The following is a 22,404-nucleotide window of genomic DNA, read 5'->3' as shown; positions in this document are numbered from 1 at the left end:
CTTGCCTTTGGCAACATGTCTAGTAAGAAGTTGCTGTGACTGAGGCCAAAGAGGTTGCTGCCTGTATTGTCCTCTAGGATTTTGATGGTTTCCTATCTCGCATTTAGGTCTTTCATCCATTTTGAATTTACTTTTGTGTATGGTGTAAGAAATTGGTCCAGTTTCATTCTTCTGCAAGTTGCTGTCCAGTTTTCCCAACACCATTTGTTGAAGAGACTTTTTCCATTGGATACACTTTCCTGCTTTGTTGAAGATTAGTTGACCATATAGTTGTGGGGACATTTAGTTCTCCTTCATGAGCACCCAGTGACTGAACAGGGAGTGGTACAAGAGCCTGCCTACATTCTCTCAACACAGGATTCCTCTAACAGGCACCCTTGGCTCTGGACCTCTTCGTTTAGATGACAGAGGTTTGTCAGGTATGGGTCTTGGTCCAACTTCCTCCCTAGCCAAGTCTGATTCTTCTTTTCTTTTTATGTGGGTTTACTCTCTAATGGACCTTTTATTATAAATAAACCTTAACCACACCTCTGTATTTGTCTCCTGGAGAATTCACCTGTGACAACATTTTATTTTATGTTAAGAGTTCTTTTTCTTAAGTGAGATCTTATGCAAGACTTTAGGAACATAAGTACTAATGCAATGCAGTTTTTGCCATCAGGTAGTTTATCATCTGATGTTATCTTCAACCTCCACAGAAAAGTTACTAGCACAGTCACAGGACTGCTTAGTTGAAGTACCACGAATTTGATTCTACATCTCTGATTCTAAGAAGCTTGATTATTCTCTTACCTTCCTCTTAAGTTTGCTGTTTTTACCTTTGTGCTGTGAGGCAAGCTAAGCCATCTTTTTGTTAATATTTAAAATCTGTTAGGGGCGCCTGGGTGGCGCAGTCGGTTGGGCGTCCGACTTCAGCCAGGTCACGATCTCGCGGTCCGTGAGTTCGAGCCCCGCGTCAGGCTCTGGGCTGATGGCTCGGAGCCTGGAGCCTGTTTCCGATGCTGTGTCTCCCTCTCTCTCTGCCCCTCCCCCGTTCATGCTCTGTTTCTCTCTGTCCCAAAAATGAATGAGAGACGTTGAAAAAAATTTTTAAAAAATAAAATCTGTTAAAATATGTATTAAAAACAATGTGTGTAAACTCTATCCATGAAAACCTGTGATTTAGGGAAGAAATAGGCATAGTGCAAAAGGAAAGGTACAGAGGTAATGAGCATCTCCCAGGCAAGCTGGTTGCAAGCAGATGAAAGGAGATATTAGTCAATTCAAATCATACATTTGTTATTACTTAGTTTAGAGGAAGTACAAATTATTAACATCATGAAAACCAGAATGAACAAGTACTATTTTTTCTAAGCCATTAGCTGTTTTCCTCCTTGTCAGTTCAGATAAGGTTAATGGATTCAGAAGAAATGGGAATTCCCCTAATGTAAACATTTCTTATTTGGTAATTTTATGGAAAGGAAATGTGAATTTGAGTAATTGCACATCAGTTACAGTGTTTGGTGCTAATGAAATAGCCTATCTGCTGAAGTGGAGGAGGCAAAAAACACAATGAGGCTGGGGAACAAGCAAACAACGCTGGAAGTATTAATATTGCATGAAATGACATATGTTTTAGATGCTATGGAACATGCCCTTACTCTCAAGGGGTGTCTTGGCCAACAAGGGGAAGCTTTCTAGTGGAATAAGGAGCAATGTTTGAAATGTCTCTAAAAGCACAAGAAATTGTGGGGAATAGAGAGGTGCCATGTGTAGAAGACTTTATAGTCCAGACCTGTGTATGGGTAAATCAGGATACATAAAACATTTTGTATTTCAGTTCTGTAGGAATGATCAATGGTTCTAAGAAAGTTGGAAATGAAAAACTTTGAAGCTCCAGAAATAAGCAAGTAGCAGATAACGAAAGGCACTATATACTATGCTAAAGAGTGTTTGACTTCTTTATTTTCCTGAAAGAGGTGATTAGCTATTAAATAAGAAGGGATGTAATTTATTGCCATTTAGGAAAATATCTCTAGCAGATAGGGAAGGTGATAGAAAAATCAGTTCAGAAATTCACTGCATTAAGCCAGAAAGAAACAATGGACACCTTGAGTAAGTCAATGAAGATAGAGAAGAGTGCCTCTAAGAAATATCAAGGAAATAGAGATTAAAGACTTTGGTATCAGATTTGGACAGAGTGAGTAAAAACTAAGAGTATAGGATGGCTTCCTACTTATTTTAGGAAATAGAAACATGTGAGAAGTAAGTAGAAGTCAGGTTTCCAGGTAGAGGAAAATGATGAGACGAATGCTGCCCTGGAATGTCTATGGGACAATGCTGAGTATATGCTCAGTAAGTAGTTTTATTTATGAGTTGAGGCTTGGAAGGTACATGTGTCTAGATTAAGTGTTTGTATTTGAGAGTTAGAAGTAATATAGGCATAGAGTAATATAGGCCACGGATGTGTATGAATTGTGTACATAGAGGCTGTGGCTGAGCATACACACACAGTGAGAAGAAAATGCCCAAAGATAGTGCTCTAGTGAAAGGGACAAGTATTATAGAGACACCATCAAAGATAAAGACCATAACTTGGTAACTGGTTTGGGAATTAATATTTAATTATAGCAGGGGAACAAATTATAGGTAAAAGTATCTCTTTTAGAGGATAGCCATTTTTCTACTCATTATGTATGCACAAGAATGGGAGGAAAGACTTTAGGATGACTCACTGGTTTGTCTTAGGCAACAAAATGGACAAATGGATATTAAAGAAAAAGACTGATTAAAAAAACATACCTGTGTATATTATATAGAATAATATCTTCAGATGCATTAGCTTGTTTATCTTGCAACTTAGAATATATTATGAAAAATACCAGACTGTAGAAAATTTGAGTTTCATTAGTCATATGCAATTATCTCCCACTGTGTGAAGCTGACTTTCCTATCAAGAGCAAAGTGAAATGGCTAAGCCTATTATGCTGTCTCTTTGATGTTTTTATAGGATATAATGAAAGATGAATGCTCAGTGCTGAAGCTGCAGCTGAAAGAGCGGGATGAACTCATTTGCCAACTTCAGGAAGAGCTGGTAAGTGATAAAAATATTGGCCCACAAACATACTTTCCTTGCAAGGTTATTTGCTATAAACCCTCCAACAACTTTTTTGTTAACAATAATATTATGTATAAACTGTTAATACTTCAATCGGATTAATTATCAATTTTATAGTCTTACAGATGTGAGGTTTGAAAATCTGAAAAATAGAATGGTCTCTAATCTATACTGAACATTGTATAATTCCAGAAACAGATCACTAAACCAAGATTAGATATTTTAGTTTTATCTATCAAAAATTGTAAAGACTAAGGTCATATTTTATTTTGTAAAGTGTGTGATTTAACTTCATACTGCTCTACCTAGAGATATGATCATGTAATATGAAGCAAAGTACTCAAAAATCTTAAACAAAAATAGATTGTACTTTTTATTTTCATAAAGCTGCCAAAAATGTATTAACCTAATTTTTGTTAATGTGATATCTATATTATATAAAATTACACAAAATGTTAAATGTTTATTGATATTTTCAGGGGTTTTTAAAATGCAACATTATACAAAATTTATTAAGTTAAACTTCATAACCTGAAAATATATTTGGTAGGTAACAAGAACAGCAGTGTGCATTACTTAAGTATGTGTTTTCAACTTATATATGTACATTAACAATAGTTTGCAATAAAATTTACTCTGAATTTAATAAAAAATGATCTGTAAAATAAGAATGAAAAAGAGAGGAATGAGAAAGGAATTTTAATTCATCAAAAGTTCTTAATAATACCAGTAAAATGAAGAAGTATTAAACAATAAAAGAGCCTGACTCGTTATCAAGATGAAAAAACAAATCCTAGCCAATTATATTCTTTAGGATGATGTCAGAGTTGACTACATTAACAATGATATATTACCTAATTATTTGATACAATTAAATGAGAAAACAGATTTTATAGACCATCAAGCTTCTGAGAATTCTCAACATATTAGTGAAATAGGGGACAGATTTAGAGCATTTCATTGGTTCTTGACAACAGATAATGTTTTAACTGAAACCTGACCTTTATTGGGACTGTGTTATGATTGACTTGATGCTGGTTATTGGCCTCATGAGCTTATTATTGTTGCTTTAGAAAACCTATAAACCAGTATTTAAAATAGTAATAGTACTACAGACAAAAGGAACATGTCTTATGTTACTTGGAATTACCTTTTCTAAATAAGTAATAGATTTACTGTAAATTTATTTTATTACATTAGGAAAACATTTCTGTAGTTAACATAACTCCAGAGGTACGTGTTATGTGACCAAGCTTTGTTTATGTGGTAGACAAAAAAATATTTAAGTTGAATGAAAATCATGTAGATATTAATGGATGCAAATAATCATCAGTTTTAACACAACAGAAAATCTATTCCCTTTGTCAGAATGCTTATTCTTGGTGGGTTAACTCGTACCCGTTTTTTTTTTTGTTTGTTTTTGTTCCATTTTTATGCTATGTAGTTTGCATAACCATCTTGGATATTTAAATAAGAAAATGTTAACTTCTGAAAACAAAGTTTGTTTTATTAAAGAGGACTATAGCTGAAGAGGAAAGTGTGTAAGTGATTTAAGGACTTAAAGAAGGAGAGATGTTGCTGAAAAGAAAAGGGCATCATCAAAACTGGATTTGGAGCATAGAGGAAGGGTATAACCACATAAAAGCTATACAACTCACTTGGATGCATTAAAAATTAAGTCCTAGCACACTTGTGATCCTGATAACAAATAACTTGTGACATTTTGACAAGGTGGACATTAAACTTTACTTTTATACTTTACCTACCTACCTTTAAGAATTTGAAAACATTTCAGAGGAGTGCCTGGGTGGCTCAGTTGGTTGAGCTTTTGACTCTTGATTACGGCTCTGGTCATGATCCCAAGGTCGTGGGATCAAGCCCTACTTCAGGATTCTGCACTGAGTGTGGAGCCTACTTGGGAGCCTGCTGTCTCTCTCTTGCTCCCTCTGGCCCTCTCCCTGCTCCCATGAGCTCTCTCTCTCTCTCTCTCAAAAAGATTTTTTTTAACTTTTTAAAAAAATTTATTTACTTATTTTGAGGGAGTGAGAGAGAGAGAGCAGAGGAAGGGCAGACAGAGAGGGAGAGAGAGAAAGCATTGCAAAATGTCTTCTGGGGGCAAAATTTCCCGAATTGAGAACCATTGCTTCAGGGTTATTATAATCCCCAATAAAATTGTATGTTATAGGTTTAATGTCTATCTGTTGATACCCAGTTTGAATGAAGAAAAAAAAGTTCGGTAGAACGGATGGGCTTCTCCTTTGACCATTACATAAATAGTCCTTTGCATTGCATTTTAGGCTGCTAGAGCTGCTGTACAAAACGCCATAGACTGGATGGTTTAAAAAATTTATTTTCTCATAGTCCTGGAGGCTAGAAGTCCAAGATCAAGGTGCTAACATGGTTGGGTTCTGGTGACAGCTCTCTTCCTGGCTGCAGATGGCTACTCTGTGCTCACATGGCCTTTGCTAAGTGCATGTGCATGGAGAGGACAAGAAGGAGAGTTCTAACTTTTTTCTTACATGGGCACGAACCCATCATGAGAGCTACATATACCCTCATGACCTCATTGAAACTGAAGCATCTCCCAAGACCCCCATTTCCAAATACCATCACACTGGGATTAGGGTTTTAATATACAAGTTTGGAAGGGACACAATTTAGTTCATAGCACAAAATGTTAATGTTTATGGTTATATTTCATAGTTATATATTTTTTTCAGGCACTAAATACACATTTTAAATAGCATTTTTACTCTGTGATTTCAGAATTATGTTGGTTTAACTTCACTTTTTTTTCTGGGTTAGTAGATTTTGCAAAGCATAAATATGCTAAGAAACCTAATAATTCTGATTTTAGATTATATATTGATTTTGGGGCAAATTATCCATATTATTAACTGCATTTCTAATAAGAATGTATTTTGTAATCATACTCTGAATTTATTCCTTCCTGTTTATCTTTAAGAAGAAGAAAAACAAAAATAAGAGGTTTGTACTTTTGGGAACAATTTCAAGATGTTTTAAATTATTATCCCTGAAATTTGTATGTATCACTCACCTTGGTGAGACTTATTGTTTTTTTTTTTCAATAGCTAATTATTTGCATGTATTGTATGATGTACAAGAGAATATTAAATATCAGAATACCAGAGTGTCCTGTGGTTGTAGAAGTGTTAGGGCAACTAACTGGAGAAGACAAACTCTTTGGGCAGGAATTTTTGTTATGGGTAATCAGGAAACAATTGGTTCATACACTTACTTCTAAGTGCTTTATAATACAACAAAATCTTCTCTGCATTGTTATGAAGTAATGTGAAGGGTACTGGCTAGCTGTACCTATGTGACATGAGCTATGCAAATAATACCTTTATGTTGTTAATAAATTATCAAAATAGCTTGTATTGATATTATAAAATATTTTCACAAACAAAAATTGGAATTAACCAAACATTTGAAATTCCTTTTTCAAGTTTGAGACTATTCTCCCATCAAATGAAATCTTAATGTTTTTATTTGTTTCCTACCCTGGAAACATACATGAAATTTGCAAAGCTTTGAAGACTTTTAGTGATTTCAGTTCTTTTAGTCGTTTTCCTTTGAAACATATTTATTTTAATATTTGTGATTTACATTTGTAAATCCCTAATTATAGTGCATAGTATAAGACTTATTACACATTACTGTTTTCTCAACTTTTTATCTTTCTTTTCTATGGTCTCTGATTCATTTATGGTTTGGTTAGAATCTTTTCCCAGGGTGCCTGGGTGGCTGAGTCGGTTAAGCATCCGACTTCAGTTCAGGTCATGATCTTATGACTCATGAGTCGGAGCCCTGCGTCGGGCTCTGTGCTGACAGCTCAGAGCCTTGAGCCTGCTTGAGATTCTGTGTCTCCCTCTCTTTCTTCTCCTTCTCACTCGTGCTCTGTCTCTGTCTTTCAAAAATAAATAAACGTTAAAAAATTTAAAAAGTTTTCCTGAACGTTTCCTTCAAATGGGGTATTGATGACAGGGTCTCTAATTCTTTGAATATCTATTCACTTGAAAGATGAAAAATAGTGCTAGGGTTGAATTGTGTCCTCCCCAAAGCTAATCAATTAAAACCCTAATCCCCAAGGTGGATTATCCCATCCTAAAGGCACTAATCCCATAAGGCCCTACCTTTATGACCTAATCTAATCCTAGTCACTTCCCCAAATCTCCACCCCAAATACCATCACATCAAAGGGGTAGGATTTCAACATGAATTTGGGAATACAATCATTTAGTCTGAAAGGGAAGTAAAGGTATCAGAGGTCTTATGGAATTCTACTCTTTCACTACAGCCACTTAATGACATTAGTTATGATATTACTGTTTTTGCATATCAAAATTCTCTGTAAGATTCTAGTTGACAAAAACTCACATCTGAGAATAAAAATTAAAAACCTGGACAAGATTATTACTAAAGGCTGCTAGGAATTACTGGTTCAGAGTAGGAAATAAGATGAAAAACTGTGACATGTACTTCACTGAGAATTATTGTTAATAAGGATATTAATTGAAAGCATGGAAAAGAACAAACTTTCAGAGTCAGAAACAATTGGAAGTCTTCTTTTAAAAATAATTAAATATTTGGATATATATTTAAATATAAATTGTACTTATTGTGTAGAGTATGTTTAACTTTTTCAATATTAGAAATAGAACTCTTGGGGCACCTGGGTGGTTCTCTCGGTTGAGCATCTGACTTCGGCTCAGGTCATGATCTCTCGGTTCGGGAGTTCGAGCCCTGTGTGGGGCTCTGTGCTGACAACTCAGAGCTTGGAGCCTGCTTCAGATTCTGTGTCTGCCTCTCTCTCCACCACACCCATGCTTGTGCTCTGTCTCTCTGTCTTTCAAAAATGAATAAACATAAAAAAAATTAATAAAAAAAAGAAATAGAACTGTTCTACCGGCACAAAGATTTAGGGATTTCATGGTATTTAATGCATTGGTATAAGTTAAGGCCAAAGGTCTAAACATATTGGCTAAAAGTAAGAATACCTAATCAGAATCAATATAACAAAAGTTATTTAAAATAAATTATTTTAACTTTAGGTTTAACTTTGACTACTGGTGACATAAAACAGATAAATATTTTTCCCACTTATGAGAGAGTTTGGTTCTTTTGCTCAGCTATTAAGTGAAGGTCACGTTGAAGATTGCAATGTAATTTTATTGCTAGTATAAAACTGAGGGACATTGTAAATATTACCTTCTTGTTCCTAAAATATATCTGAGAGATTTATCATAAACATTGATGGTGAAGTGTAGCCTTGTGTTTTGGGAGGTGGGGGGAGAATGGATACTTTCTTCTAAATGATTATTAATCTTATAAATGGCTTCAGAAACTTTATAAATGGTTTCACAGTATAGATGAAAAGTTTACCCTATACGATTTCAGAAATTGAAGAAATTGGGTTTGGCATTTATTAATGGATTGATTAAAAATATTTTTAAAGAAGTTGAAGATAACTTAAAAGTAAAAATAACTTTAGTTGGACCTAAGACTCTAAATAGTAAAATTTAATTGCCCTAATTAGGATCAATACACCATGCTATGCATTTCATATTATGTTTTACCAGTAATTTAAATGCCTATTACTTTGTCAATAATGAATTTGCATGGGTAACCACATTAAAAAAGGTGAATTGTCAGTAATTTATGACTCTAAACTTGCATAACGTCTATCATTTTATTCTTTCCTTTAGAAACTTTTGTTCATTTTGCAGCCCATCTGAGTAGAAAGCATCAGATTCTGCTTTTTACGGTATATTTCTTTAAAAGCATATTTCTACTTAAAAGCTGAGTTGCAACAAGTGACCCATAAATAAGACTTCAGCCAGAAAGTTTATGAACTGTCTGAAAATAAGTATGCTATAATACATCCCTCATTAAAACAAAGAAAAGGAAGGCAAAACAGAAATACTTCCAATGGTTGCCTTCATGTTTACCACATACCATTTAGACTTGTCAGAATGTAGTGAGAGCTGTTATTTTAGTCATCACGTGTTTCTAATCTAATGAGTGAGGAGCGGCATTGACTGGGAAGCACTTAAATAATAATAAAACCGACTAAAAGCATTTTGCATTTACCATAGGCCAACAATTTTAAAAATGTCAGTTGTAAGTCTCCTTCCTGAATGATGTGGGTTTTTGTTTGTTTGTTTGTTTTCTTATGGATCTGAATCCTAATTTAGTAACTTCAGGTTAGGTTGTTTACATTTTAATCACACTTTTAAAATTTCCATTAGCACATTATTACTCATCTCTTAATAACATTGTATTTTTAAATGAAGGTTAATTGGGAGAAGTTCCTGTTAAGGAGAACTTTGCACAGAGATTAACAGTTCAGAATCTTTAAACCCAATTTGTGTTTCTAACCCCTGTAGTACTACATATTAAGGTATTCAACAATAAATTCAAAATAAGAAATGAAAGCATAGTTATAAAGATGAAAGAATCTTGAGTTACTTCAGTTCTGTCATTTGATATAACCATTTGTAGTATTTTTAAGATGTAAAGAAATAGAGTTAGAACTACAAGATACATATTTTAGTTCGTACATTAAGTATTTTACTGACTTTTAATAGCTGGTTCTGAATTTATTTTAAATTGTATTATTTCTTTTTTTTTTGTATGTTTTGTTTTAATGTTTTAAAACTAATGTACTAACCAAAAAAGTTGCATCAGGCATGATTTAATAGTTGCCTAAATTTGGACACCTGGGCTCAGTTGGTTGAATCTTAGGTTATGATCTCACAGTTTGCGAACTTGAGCCCCACATGGGGCGCTCTGCTGTCAGCGGAGAGCTGGCTTCAGATCCTCTGTTATCCTCCCTTTGTGTCCCTCCTGCTCTGTGCTCTCTCTCAAAAATAAACCTTAAAAAAAAGTTGCCTAAATTATACCTTTTGCAAAATATTCATAAATCTTAATATTATGTTTATTAAAACATTACTTTATGGCATGATAACATTTACAACGCTTTGTATGACCACCTTTCAACTAGCTGCGTTTCTTTTCTGGCTATCACTAAATCTCATTTTATGTCTTGATTATTTAAAGTAGGATTTTCTTCTAGAAATAGGATTTTTAAAATATCTCTGTTCTAGATATCCAATAAGGTAGGTACATACCTGAGTTTTGAAAACTTCTTCCTCCTTCAGTGTAAAGACTAAGTTGAAAAACAGATCACATAAGATAAGTATATATATGAATCTGTCTCTCTCTATATATACATACATATATGGGTGTGTGTGTGTGTATACACATATATGTTAGTGTGTTATTAAACCTTTTTTTCTCACTGAAAGCAAATATTTAAAATTCTTACTTGAATGTAAGTAAACATATAAACAACCATTTTTCTCCAGTCTCTTAAGAAATCCCATTTGCTTTATTTAAATGTAAACCAAGCTCTCAGCTCATTTGTTAATACTTGAATAGCAAAGTATGGAGCTGCATAAAAGGCACTTGTAGAACTGATGAATTTTGAAAAATTGAAGGCAATTGAAGAACTGAAAGTAAAGCATTATGTATAATCAGGTTACTGTGCATAATAAAGGAGGAGCTAAAAATAAGACTCTAAGAAATACATACGGCTAAATAGCACTTTATCAAGAATCTGAAGAGAATGATTTTGATTTAGTTTAAAACATATTCAGAATTCAAATTGAATAAAATTGTATGTCCTTGAAGCTTTAATAACAGAATAATTCCTACTTGATAAGAGAAACATTCTTTTTTGCATGAAAATCATATCCTGAATTCATCTTAAAAGTAATTCCCCACTTGCTCTACATTCTATTATAACTTAGGGTATTATTTCATACCACTCATTTTAAGATAGAATATTACAGGCCCATGGATGATTTACATAAGAACAGACAGCTGTAAGTACTTTCAAATCCTCTTTCTTTCTCATATTTAGGAAACATTAGGAACAGAAAAGAAATAGATTAGGTATACTTAAACATTATTAAAGTGTCAGGCTACTCCTTTTTTTTCCAGGTGAATTAATTGCATATATTCCAGAAAAGGCTTATCGCAGCAGTAATTACATTCCTCCTCAGGTCTGTGAGACAGTTGTACGGTGTGAATGAGGCAATATCCTGTGATACATAATGGGGATTAGCCTCCAATTCCTGACACACTCTAGTAACCTGATGAAGAGCTGACAAAAAGATACAATCTTTAATATTCTACTGCACTTGCCTTGGCAATAGTACATATTTGTTTAAGTCTTTATCATGAAGTGTTGTCATATTGCAGTATGGCATGGATATAGGGAAATAATTGTGGTATAATTTAAGTGCCAGTATAAAGTTGTTTTACCTTTAAGACATAAATATTTTTTAAAAGCAGCATGAAGCCATACTATGGCCAATTTAGGCATGTGGCAGAAATTAAATTGATATAAAAATTTGGATGTTTTGTATATTTTTCACTTATAAGCTATGTTGTCATATAACTTAGTGGCTTTCTCTGTACTCTTTTTTTAAGTTTATTTATTTATTTTGAGAGACAGAAAGTGCAAGTAGGGGAGGGCCAGAGAGAGAGGGGACAGTGACAATCCCAAGCAGGCTTGGCACTGACAGTGCAGAGCCCAATGTGGGACTTGAACCCACTAACTGTGAGATCATGACCTGAGCCAAAGTCAGGCTCAACCGACTGAGCCACCCAGTCTCCCCTGGTTTTCTCTACATTCTTATTTCTTTTATTATACCAATCAAGATTTCAGTGCATAGAATAACATATGAAATAAAACTATTCAAGTAGTCAACAAGACATAAAGATAGCCAAAGATTTAGAATTGGGGGAGGGGGGCAGAGCTACAAATCATGTTCCCAAATTACTAGGGGGGTTAATATGCAGAAGGAGAAGATATGTGTTGGTATGTATGTGTGCATGTGTTTATGTATATGTGTGTAGATAGGTGCATAAATATAAAGCATTATAGCATAATGTTCTACTTCACAAGATTATCTTTAAGCTTTTGAAAGCCAGGCTAACTTCGGATATCCCAGCAAGGGTTAAGAAGATGGAGCAGAATAGTCTCTCTTAAAGAGCCAACATTCAAATCAGGGAGACAGACATAAACAGTTCATTTTAATAACAGCCATTATTTACTGAGCTCTTACTCCTTGGCAGGTGCTCCAGTGAATGCTTTTGGTTTATTAGTGACTTTACTTTTTATAATAAAATCAAGAAGTATGTATTATTACTTCCAGTTCATCTATAATAAAGTAGATATTCAGAGGGATTAACTGATTTGTTCAAGTCTGCATAGTAAGTGATAGAGTTAGGATTTGCAGCAAAGTCAGCCTGACTCCATGAACATATTTTTCCCTAATACATAAAAATGTATAAATTATAAAGCAGTGAGGCTAGTTCTATGCACTAAGATACCATAATTCTCCTTTGCTACATGTCAATATCATAATAAAACAATAGGTCTTGTTTGTTGATTGATTAGCTGGTAGTACCATTAAAGCTCCGACGGACAGGACAGCAAGTTTTATGATACAAATAGGAAAACATATTAGATCTGTCACTTGCAGCAACTTGTCACAGTCTTAGAGGGGAGTACAGTCGCTTTCCTCAGAAAGAGCTTGGGACATTACAGGCACATTTAATGTTATTTCTTTACCATGTCCTTTTTTATGGACACTCCTTGGGGCTGGGTGAGGACACTATAGAAGCCCATTTTTTAAAAGCACTTGTAAAATCATGACTTAGCATTTTCAGAGCAATGAAGAGATTTAGAAAAATCTAAGTATTTTACATAAAAGCTAAGAAAACATATTTTTCACTGATCTTAAATAAATCTCTGTATATAATGTATCTAAATACAATATATACATATTCACATATATGTATTTCATATTGTGAATAAATCTACCAAAGCCCATCAAATATAGACTGAGGGAATTGTCAAAAGTGAGGAAACCCACTAATCCAAACAGGCATTAGTGACTATTTGATATCATGTGACAATTATTTTACTCCGTTGATCAATAAAAACATGAATGACTAGGCTAGAAATGTTTTTTTAATAATTTAGCATCATCGCATTTCCCAACTTGTTGAGCTATAACTAGGACTATTTTAAGTTCTGTAAGGAGTACAAAGGAAGAGTCTGTAGAAGAGAAAAACATTTCTCTTCTTCCCTTCTCGGCTCTTTGGCTGGACTAATAATTAAATTGGCATAAAACAGATTAATAAGAAGCAAATTTAATTTCCTGTGTTCAGGAGTCTCACATAGACACTAGAGGGTCAAAGACAGGCAGTAGAGGCTTATATGCCACGATGTTAAGGAAAAGGGGAAAGAGAGAGGATGGAGTTTGGGGCTCAAAGGGTGGGAAGACCATTCACAGGAAAACAAGAACTAATGTTTGGTAAACAAATGTTTGCCATGTCATGAGGAAAAGTCTTTCATTACTTTATATAAACCTATCGATAAACTATAATTATCTTTGGTAATAGCTCTCTTCCTGGTAGAGGCTTTCTATCTAAATTCTTTTAGACAGTTAACCAGCTAAAAACCTCTTCATGACTGTGAGCCCTTGATTGTCTCCACCTCAAACAATCCACATGACAAAGTGTCACATTCTGGGGCAGCTTGCCTTGAATCCCATTAACTGAAAATTTAACCAGGCATCATTCTAACGAGAAGCCTGGGCTTAAGTATCCTTTTGGCGTGTGTTTCCTATCACATTCAAATGAGACTTTTACCTTGACTTGATGTCTTTCCCTTTCTCATTGATGAGCACCTTAATGATGGGGCCTTGTCATCCTTCTGGTCTCAGCAGCCAGCCAAGTGGGCATTTGGTAAGTTTTTAAAGAAATGACTAAAATTTGTATCATTGTTCCTGCTCCAGTATTTGTTAAGGAAACCTTTAGAGAATAAAGCAAGATAATGTCACGATATTAAATTATATAACTTAGGAGATGAAAGATTGAAATAAAAGGGGGAAGGAGTAGTATTGGTTTTGTTGTATAATTTAGTGGAGGGAGTTCTAGAGACCAAACAAACCAGTAGTGGAAACATGACACAGAGAACTGAAATACAAGATGGGTGTCACAGCAAACAAGATAAAATAGCAGAGGAAAATAGAACTATTAAGATATCTGAAGACTAGGAACTAAAATAAATTGTAGATGCATAAGGAAAGGGCAAAGTCTAAATTGTAATAGAAAGTATTCTAAAAAACTAAGACATAAAAAAAATAAATGAATAAAATTTTTAAAAAGCAAAGAAAAACTAAAAAAAAAAACCATTCAGGAAAACAATAAAAACTTTTTCAAAAATTTAGGTCATCCTTATGTAGTCTGCTTATCATTTTCACAAGAAAACTTTTTGACGCGGTAGTACAATTAGATTTTTTTTTAAACTGATTTTTTAGAAGAAATGATCTCTAATGCAAACAGTATAGAAACTATCTATAGGTAGAAAGTTAATGATAGTGGGAAAAGAGCTGATGTAAAAAAGGTGTGAATGGAAGAGTAAAAATTTTAAATGACGAACATATTTATGACCTATGTTTGTGAAAATACTAAAGAATGAGAAGTATAAGGCAAATAAGTGTCCATATTATGTGTCAATATTATTCTAGAAAATTTACTTACGTATCTCATATCACACTCAGCCATGTCATATATATAGAAGCTGAGGCTTAAAGATGGTAAATAAATTGCCCAAAGTTATAGAACAAGATGTTATTTAAAAAAATTTATGCATATGTGAATTAAATTTGATACGTTTGTATAGAGAAGAAAAAAGCACTCCATTGTACTGTTCCTTAAATCAAATGATTTCTCACTGAGGCGTGCACAGACTGGTGGAATGTCAGGCTGAGAGGAAGAAAGAAAATAGAGACCCTGCCAAACCGGTGGTTACAGGGGTTTCTGAGCTGTTAAAGTTCAGGGAACTTGGTTGTTTTAGAATAAGAACCCCTTCAAGTTCTGATAATTCCCCAGATACAAAAGCCAGTTCTCCTTTTATTAAATTCTCAGTTTCTAGGCACAGCTCTTTGTTTATTCAGCAGCCAGCCAAAAGTAACTTTTTGAAAAAAATGTTTATTTATTTTGAGAGAGAAGGAGCACAAGCAGGGTAGGGGGGGAGAGAGAGGGAGAGAGAACATCTCAAGCAGGCTCTGTGCTGTCAGCACAAAGCCCCACATGGAGCTCAATCTCAGGAACCAGGAGATCATGACCTGAGCCGAAATCAAGAGTCAGATGCTTAGCTGACTGAACCACCCAGGCACCCAAAAGTAATTGAATTCAGTATTTAAAGGCTCCCAGGGTTTCCTGCTGCTGTACCCACCCTTACTTTTCTTTCAATTGCAGAATTTTTGTCAATTGTCCTTGATTTGCTAGCAAGCTAGTTTGGTAGCAACACTAAATAACTATTAAAGTGATGTGAATTTTAATAAAAAATGCAGCAGTGCAAAACACATCTCACATCAACATAATAGATGTCTTATCCCCATAAGCTCCTCCTCTCATTGTTCTTTGTTTATTTTAATTTTTGTTAATTTACTCATCCTGTATTCATTTACAGTTCCCAACTACTCTGTGAAATATGTGGATTTTATTGTTATTCTCCATGCATTGCAAACAGGGTAACTAAGGGCTAGCACAATTAATGAACTTTCCTATCACCTAATGAGCAGCAGAAGAGAGACTGAAGGATGCTTTAGGGTCCTGTCTTTGCTTAAGACTGACTTCTTCATGCTGGACATGCAAAGACATGGCAAATATTGAAGGAAGGGAGGTAGGCTACAATCGAAAATATGTTTATTGATTTTTACTTCCTAGCTAATCTGACCTTTTCAATTAAAATAGTTACTCTTCGTAATTCTGTCATTTTGAACACAGAGGTCTTGAACTGCATAGCCTATCTTGTCATACACTCCATCATTTAAAGAAACTATATCATGATATAAATTTCCATGGATGAGAGTCTATATATTTTCCTCTCCTGAATTTTGTCACAATAGGCATATTTTTTTTAGCAAAAAAAGTCAAGTTCCTGAAAAGATGACACTGTGCCTGTTATAGTGCTCAAGATTGGCTACATTATTTGTTTGCATTATCTTCAGTATGTTGCAAAAGGCAGACACTTGGCAAATTTAATGTAATCCTTCTGATGTAATTGAACTTAAAGTTGAATGCATAACACTACAATTCATCCTTGAAACTTTATGAACCCAACTGCCAATATATCACAACAAATTCTGCTTCTTGAAGAAGTCATACTGTTTGTATATTATAGTAGAGAGTACTTTTTACTTAAAATAATCATCTTGACTAAATGTTAGGTAACCTTTATTTTAGACTAGATTTTTGAAATCTTTTTTTTCTTTCTTTTCTTTTTTTTTTTTTTTTTTGTTTATTTAGTTTAAGAGAGAGACTGAGAATATCCCAAGCAGGACCTACACAGTCATGTAGAGCCCTATGCAGGGTTTGAACTCACAAACAATGAGATCATGACCTAAGTCGAAATCAAGAGTTGAATGCTTAACAGACTGAGGCACACAGGCACCCCCAATTTTTTTTAAATAAAACTTACCTAGCGGTAGAAGAGAAATAAAAAATGTTACCCATTATTCCACTACCCCAACCTAATTCTTTTGGATATTCAGGTGTTTCTCCCCGTTTTTTTTATACGGTTGAAATGATAATTGCTACATATTTTACACTCTGATTTTTTTCTTATTTATATTAAAGTAAATTACCAAAAGTAACAACACTGCAGTGGATGGCAAGACTTCCTTTTTCTTTTAATTGTAATTTTATTTCTAAAAATTGAGTATAGTTGACATACAATGTCACATTTGTTTCAGGTGTGTAACATAGGATTCAACTTCTCTATATATTATGCTCTGCTTACTACAAGAGTACCTACCATCTGTCACCATACAACACTAATACAAAATCATTGACTGTATTCCCTGTGCTGTGTCTTTTATTCCCATGACTTATTCCATAACTGGAAACCTGTATCTGACACTCCACCCATTTTGCCTCTCTCTCCTCCCCTTTCTCTACTGGCAACCTGTTTTCTTCTGTTTTTAAAGGCCTGAGACTACTTTTTGTTTATTGATTTTGTTTGGTTCTACTTCTACATGGGTGAAATCAGGTGGTATTTCTCAGTCTGACTTACTTCATTTAGCATAATGCCTTCTAGTTCATCCATGTTGTTGCAAATGGCAAGATCTCATCTTTTTTATGGCTGTATTAATATTCCATTCATCTACCAATGGATACTTAACATTGCTTCCATATCTTGGCTTTTGTAAATGATGCTGCAGTAAACATAGAGGTTCATATGTATTTTTTTGAATTAGTGTTTTTGTTTTCTTTAGGTTAATACTTCAGTAGTCAAATTACTAGGTCATATGGTATTTCTGTTTTTAATTCTTCGAGGAAACTTCATTGTGTTTCCTATAGTGGCTGCACTAATTTGTATTCCCACCAGCAGTGCACAAAGGTTCCTTTTTTCCCACATCCTCGCCAGCACTTGTTATTTCTTGTCTTTTTTAATTTTGCCATTGTGACAGTTGTCAAGTGAAATCTCATCATGGGTATGCTTTACAATTCCTTGATAATTAGTGATGCTGAACATTTTTTCATATGTCTGTTGGCCATCTGCATGTCTTCTTTGTAAAAATATATATTCAGGCCCTCTGCCCATTTTTCAAATTGGATTTTTGTTTGTGTTGCATAAATTCTTTATATATTTTGGATATTAACCCCTTATTGGATATATCATTTGTGAATATTTTCTCCCATTCAGTAGATTGCTTTTTTTTGTTTTGCTGATGCTTTCCTTTACTGTACAGAAGCTTTCTATTTTGATGTAGTCCCAGTAGTTTATTTTTGCTTTTGTTTCCCTTGTCTTAAAAGACATACCTAGGCATGTCTGGGTGGCCCAGCCAGTTGAGCATCTGACTTTGGCTCAGCTCATGATGTCACAGTTTGTGAGTTCAAGCCCCATGTGAGGTTCTGAGCTGACAGCTTGGAACCTGGAGCCGGCTTCAGATTCTATGCCTCCCTCTGTCTCTCTTCCCCCACACCCCCTCCACTTGTCCTCTCTCTCTCCCTCTCTCTCTCTCTCTCTCTCAAATAAACATTAAAAATAAGACATATCTAGAAAAATGTTGCTACAGCTGATGTCAGAGAAATTACTGCCTGTGTTCTCATCTAGGATTTTTGTGGTTTCATGTCTCACATATACGTCTTTAATCTATGTTGAGTTTATTATTGTAATGGTGTTTGACAGTGGTCCAGTTATCTCTTTTACATGTTGCTGTTCAATTTTCCCAGTGCCATTTGTTGAAGAGAATGTCTTTTCCCCATTATATATTCTTGCCTCCTTTGTCATAGATTAATTGACCATTTACTTATAGGTTTATTTCTGGGCTGTCTATTCTGTCTATTCTGTTCCTTTGACCTATGTATCTGTTTCTGTGCCAGTACCATACTGTTTTGATTACTACAGCTTTTGTAATATATCTCGAAATCTGGAATTATGATACTTCCAACTTTATTCTTCTTTCTCAAGATAGCTTTGGCTATTTGAGGTCTGTTGTGGTTCCTTACAAATCTAGTTCTGTGAAAATTCTGTTGGCATTTTATTTTAACATTTAAAAATATTATTCCAATCCATGAACATGGAATATCTTTCCATTTGTGTCAACTTTGTTTTCAACAGTGTTTTATAATTTTCAGAGTACAGGTCTTTCACCTACTTGATTAAATCTATTCTTAAGTATTGTTACTCTCTTTGGTAAATGAAATTGTTTTCTTAATTTCTCTTTCTGCTACTCTGTTATTAGTATATGGAAATGAAATATATTTATGTATATTAATTTTATATGCTGCAACTTTAGTTAATTGATTTATTACTTGTAGTAGGTTTTTTTGTGGAATCTTTAGGATTTTCTATGTATAATATTATAAAGCCTTCTTTGTCACAAGTATTATGTATTTCTGTTTAACTATATTACTTTTTTTTTTCTAATTCTGTGGTCTAAATGCACATTTACTAGTAAGATTTTGTCATTAGAATATTAAACATATATTAAATGAATCCTGTTCTTGAAACAAAAATTTTAATGACTTTATTTTTTTAGGTTTTCCATTCGTCCTGGAAATATGTGCAAATGAGTAGAAAGTTCTTGATTTTAGTTGCATGTATTCAGCTTAAGCCATAGATATAGATATAGGTAAACATTTGATAATAAAACAAAAACTGTGATAATTTTTTTTTCTGAGCCATAGTAAATGGACAAGCTATATTTTTGGAAAATGAAGCTTTACTTTTTACTAATGTGTGATAATCTGATTCTTAGAAAACTATCACTTCAACGTGTTAATTCTTCGAGCTGAATTCTTTTTCTTTTCACTGATTATTCTTTTAGTGTGTAACTGAGATCCATAAAAAACAAAATTATTGTTTTCTGGAAATATGTCATATCTGTCATTAGGAAAATGAACATTATTCCTTTTTTCAATTCCAAAATCTGCAAAAAATTTTCCATATTTTAATTTTACTCAAACATTTAAAACTACTAACATTTATATCAAAAGTCCCTAACAAGGCCAGTCTTTCCCAACACTACAGATTTGTCCTTTGAGAACTAAATGGTGTATAGTTGAGCAAAATATTATGAAACAATGAAATTGTAACTTATTTATAGCATTCTTTCATAGGTGATATATTAAATTTAGTTTGTGTAAATAATAAAATTTTTGTGTCTAAATAGGAAGGTTCAAACTGACTCATAAAACTTAAGTTTATTTTATTCTATTCATACTGCATCTTTGAGGAAACCAGAAAATGTTATGTATGTACTTACTTGTAGCTTTGAAGACAAAAACAAATATTTACTCAGTGATTTTCCAATAATCTAAGGGTTTAGTTCCTCTTTCTTCAACTTAAGGACAGTGTAAAGTAGTCCCTGAAGTTATGGCGATTACTAATAACCCTCTCATTGTGCCTGTTTCTTGGGACTTTTTTCTTGACAGTAAGAAAAAACAATAAAGGATTTGTGTATCCCTATAAAGACATTTCACTCAGTGCCCAGTATTAAAAACTGGTGCAGGGGCTCCTGGGTGGCTGAGTCGGTTAAGCCTCTTACTTTGGCTCAGCTCATGATCTCACAGTTCATGGGTTCAAGCCCCACATCAGGCCCTGCACTAACAGCTCAGAGCCTCCAGCCTGCTTCCGATTCTGTGTCTCCCTCTCTCTGCCCCTCCCCCACTCACGCTCTTGTCTCTCTCTGTCTCTCAAAAAATGAATACACATTAAAAAATTTTAAAAACTGGTGCATAAAACAGTGCATGACTTATAAGCACTCAAATATTTTAAATGAATAAATGAACATATTATTCCATGCAGACGGAATGCATTTCCTAAATCCTCAATTGAAATAAACCTTTCAATGTGCTATACGTGCAACTCTAAAGTATTTTTTGTGTATTTTTACTATTTAATTATTTCTTTATTCATTTGTTTCTTTATTTATCTTGAGAGAAAGCACAAGTGGGGGAAGAACAGTGAGATAAAGAGAGGGAGATAACCCCAAGCAGGTTCCACATTGTCAGCGCAGAGCCGGATGCGGGGTTGGAACTCATGAACTGTGAGATCATGACCTGAGCAGAAATCAAGAGTTGGATGACTAATTGACGATTAACCCAAGTGCCCCTGTTTTCACAATGTAAAGGTGTTCTCTGTAGGATCTATGTCATTTGGCCCTCATGGAACTTACATGACTATTTCCCTTCCTAATATTCACAGGTGATTATTAATAATCAGAATAAACTTGAGTGAATAATTTATTTCTTGCTAATAATCAACTCCACAGAATTTCATGTAGGGTTCTCAAAGTATAAACTGAATATTAGTACCTCAGTAAGCTGAATGAATTATTAATACTAAATACCATGTTGATGTTAGATGCTACTTAATAGTTTCAGTACAATCTTTATTTTACTCTTAGATTCCTAGGCTAATTACAGTGCAGAGAAAAATAGTTAATTATATTTCAGAAGAATCAGTGGATAGCTTTAGGTGTTTATCTTCAATGCAAATTAAAAACTGCATATATATTAAACATGTGTCATTTTGTTTTCAACTGCTTCTGATACTTTATTTTTTTAACGTTTATTTTATTTTTGAGATAGAGAGAGACAGAGCATGAATGGGGGAGGGTCAGAGAGAGGGAGACACAGAATCCGAAACAGGCTCCAGGCTCTGAGCTGTCAGCACAGAGCCTGACGCGGGGCTCGAACTCACGGAGCGCTAGATCATGACCTGAGCCGAAGTCGGCCACCCAACCGACTGAGCCACCCAGGCGCCCTGTGATACTTAGTTTAAAGTACCATTTTCATTTATACCCATCAACCTATTTTCTTATATTTCAATTTTACATTTTCCAAGCTAATGCAACCAGTTACAGCTTTATATTTGAACTTCTAAATGCAGTGATATTAGACATATTCGCCACTTCATGTTTAAAACCTCTTTTATGGTGTGAAGTATTTATTACCTTGGAGTCATGAGACCACTCTGTAAGACTGTAATCCAGTTCACTGGTATGCTTAGAATCCAGGGTGTTGATACATGACATATGTCCCATGAGCATATTTTATTTAAATCTATTTGCAAGACATTTTCTTTTCTTTCTCCATACATCATTGATAACATCTAATGCTTTGTCAGCAGCACCTGGAACTCTTATCAAAGATGACAGCTTAGGAAAACTGGATTTTCCCAGAGAGACGTATCCAAGTAGAATATAGTTTTAATTTTGCCAAGTTGAAATAGATTATACTAGATTGTTTTAATTGTATTCAAGGCATCTGGGAGAATTTTGCTAGAGTCTAGAGAATCGTATGCCATTGTGAAATGTTTGCCTTATTACAGGCAACACAAGGTCTGGGACATAAATGGTGCATGTTTCCTAATTTTCTAGCAACTCCACTCTACTGAATTAAGCCTAGAGGGCAATAATAGAGATTCTGCCTTTTAAAGGTGGTGCACTCATATATGACTTAAGGCTATTTCAGGATTCAGGGGAAGCATTCCCATTTTGGTCAGGTTTCCAACATTCAGAGATAGTTAAACATCTGTTCTGACCTGGCATGAGATTTCTGATATTGTTATATGTGCAAATCATGCAGTACTATTGAGTTGAAGGTAAATACAAAGTTGACAAGTAGAATTTCATCCATCCTCATCCACACCCCTCATTTCCTTACCTCCCTCATATTGATGAACA

At 34.3% G+C, this 22,404-nt stretch overlaps 1 protein-coding gene across 5 annotated transcripts in view; it reads left to right on the top strand.

The window, feature by feature from the left end:
• The window catches only part of CCSER1 (coiled-coil serine rich protein 1), a 1,345,367-nt gene that overhangs the window by 578,506 nt on the left and 744,457 nt on the right, over nucleotides 1-22,404 (top strand). For all 5 annotated transcript variants that reach the window (XM_040478447.1, XM_040478431.1, XM_040478439.1 and 2 more), the window contains one exon: nucleotides 2,990-3,073. In XM_040478447.1, coding sequence (XP_040334381.1) covers nucleotides 2,990-3,073 — 84 coding nt within the window. The remainder of the gene's footprint in view (nucleotides 1-2,989; nucleotides 3,074-22,404) is intronic.

The sequence above is a fragment of the Herpailurus yagouaroundi genome, unplaced genomic scaffold (assembly GCF_014898765.1).
Source record: "Herpailurus yagouaroundi ecotype Mexico unplaced genomic scaffold, PumYag 28, whole genome shotgun sequence".
NCBI lineage: Eukaryota > Metazoa > Chordata > Mammalia > Carnivora > Felidae > Herpailurus > Herpailurus yagouaroundi.
The sequence above is the reverse complement of the archived record's forward strand: the minus strand, read 5'-3'. Positions and strand labels throughout refer to the sequence as shown.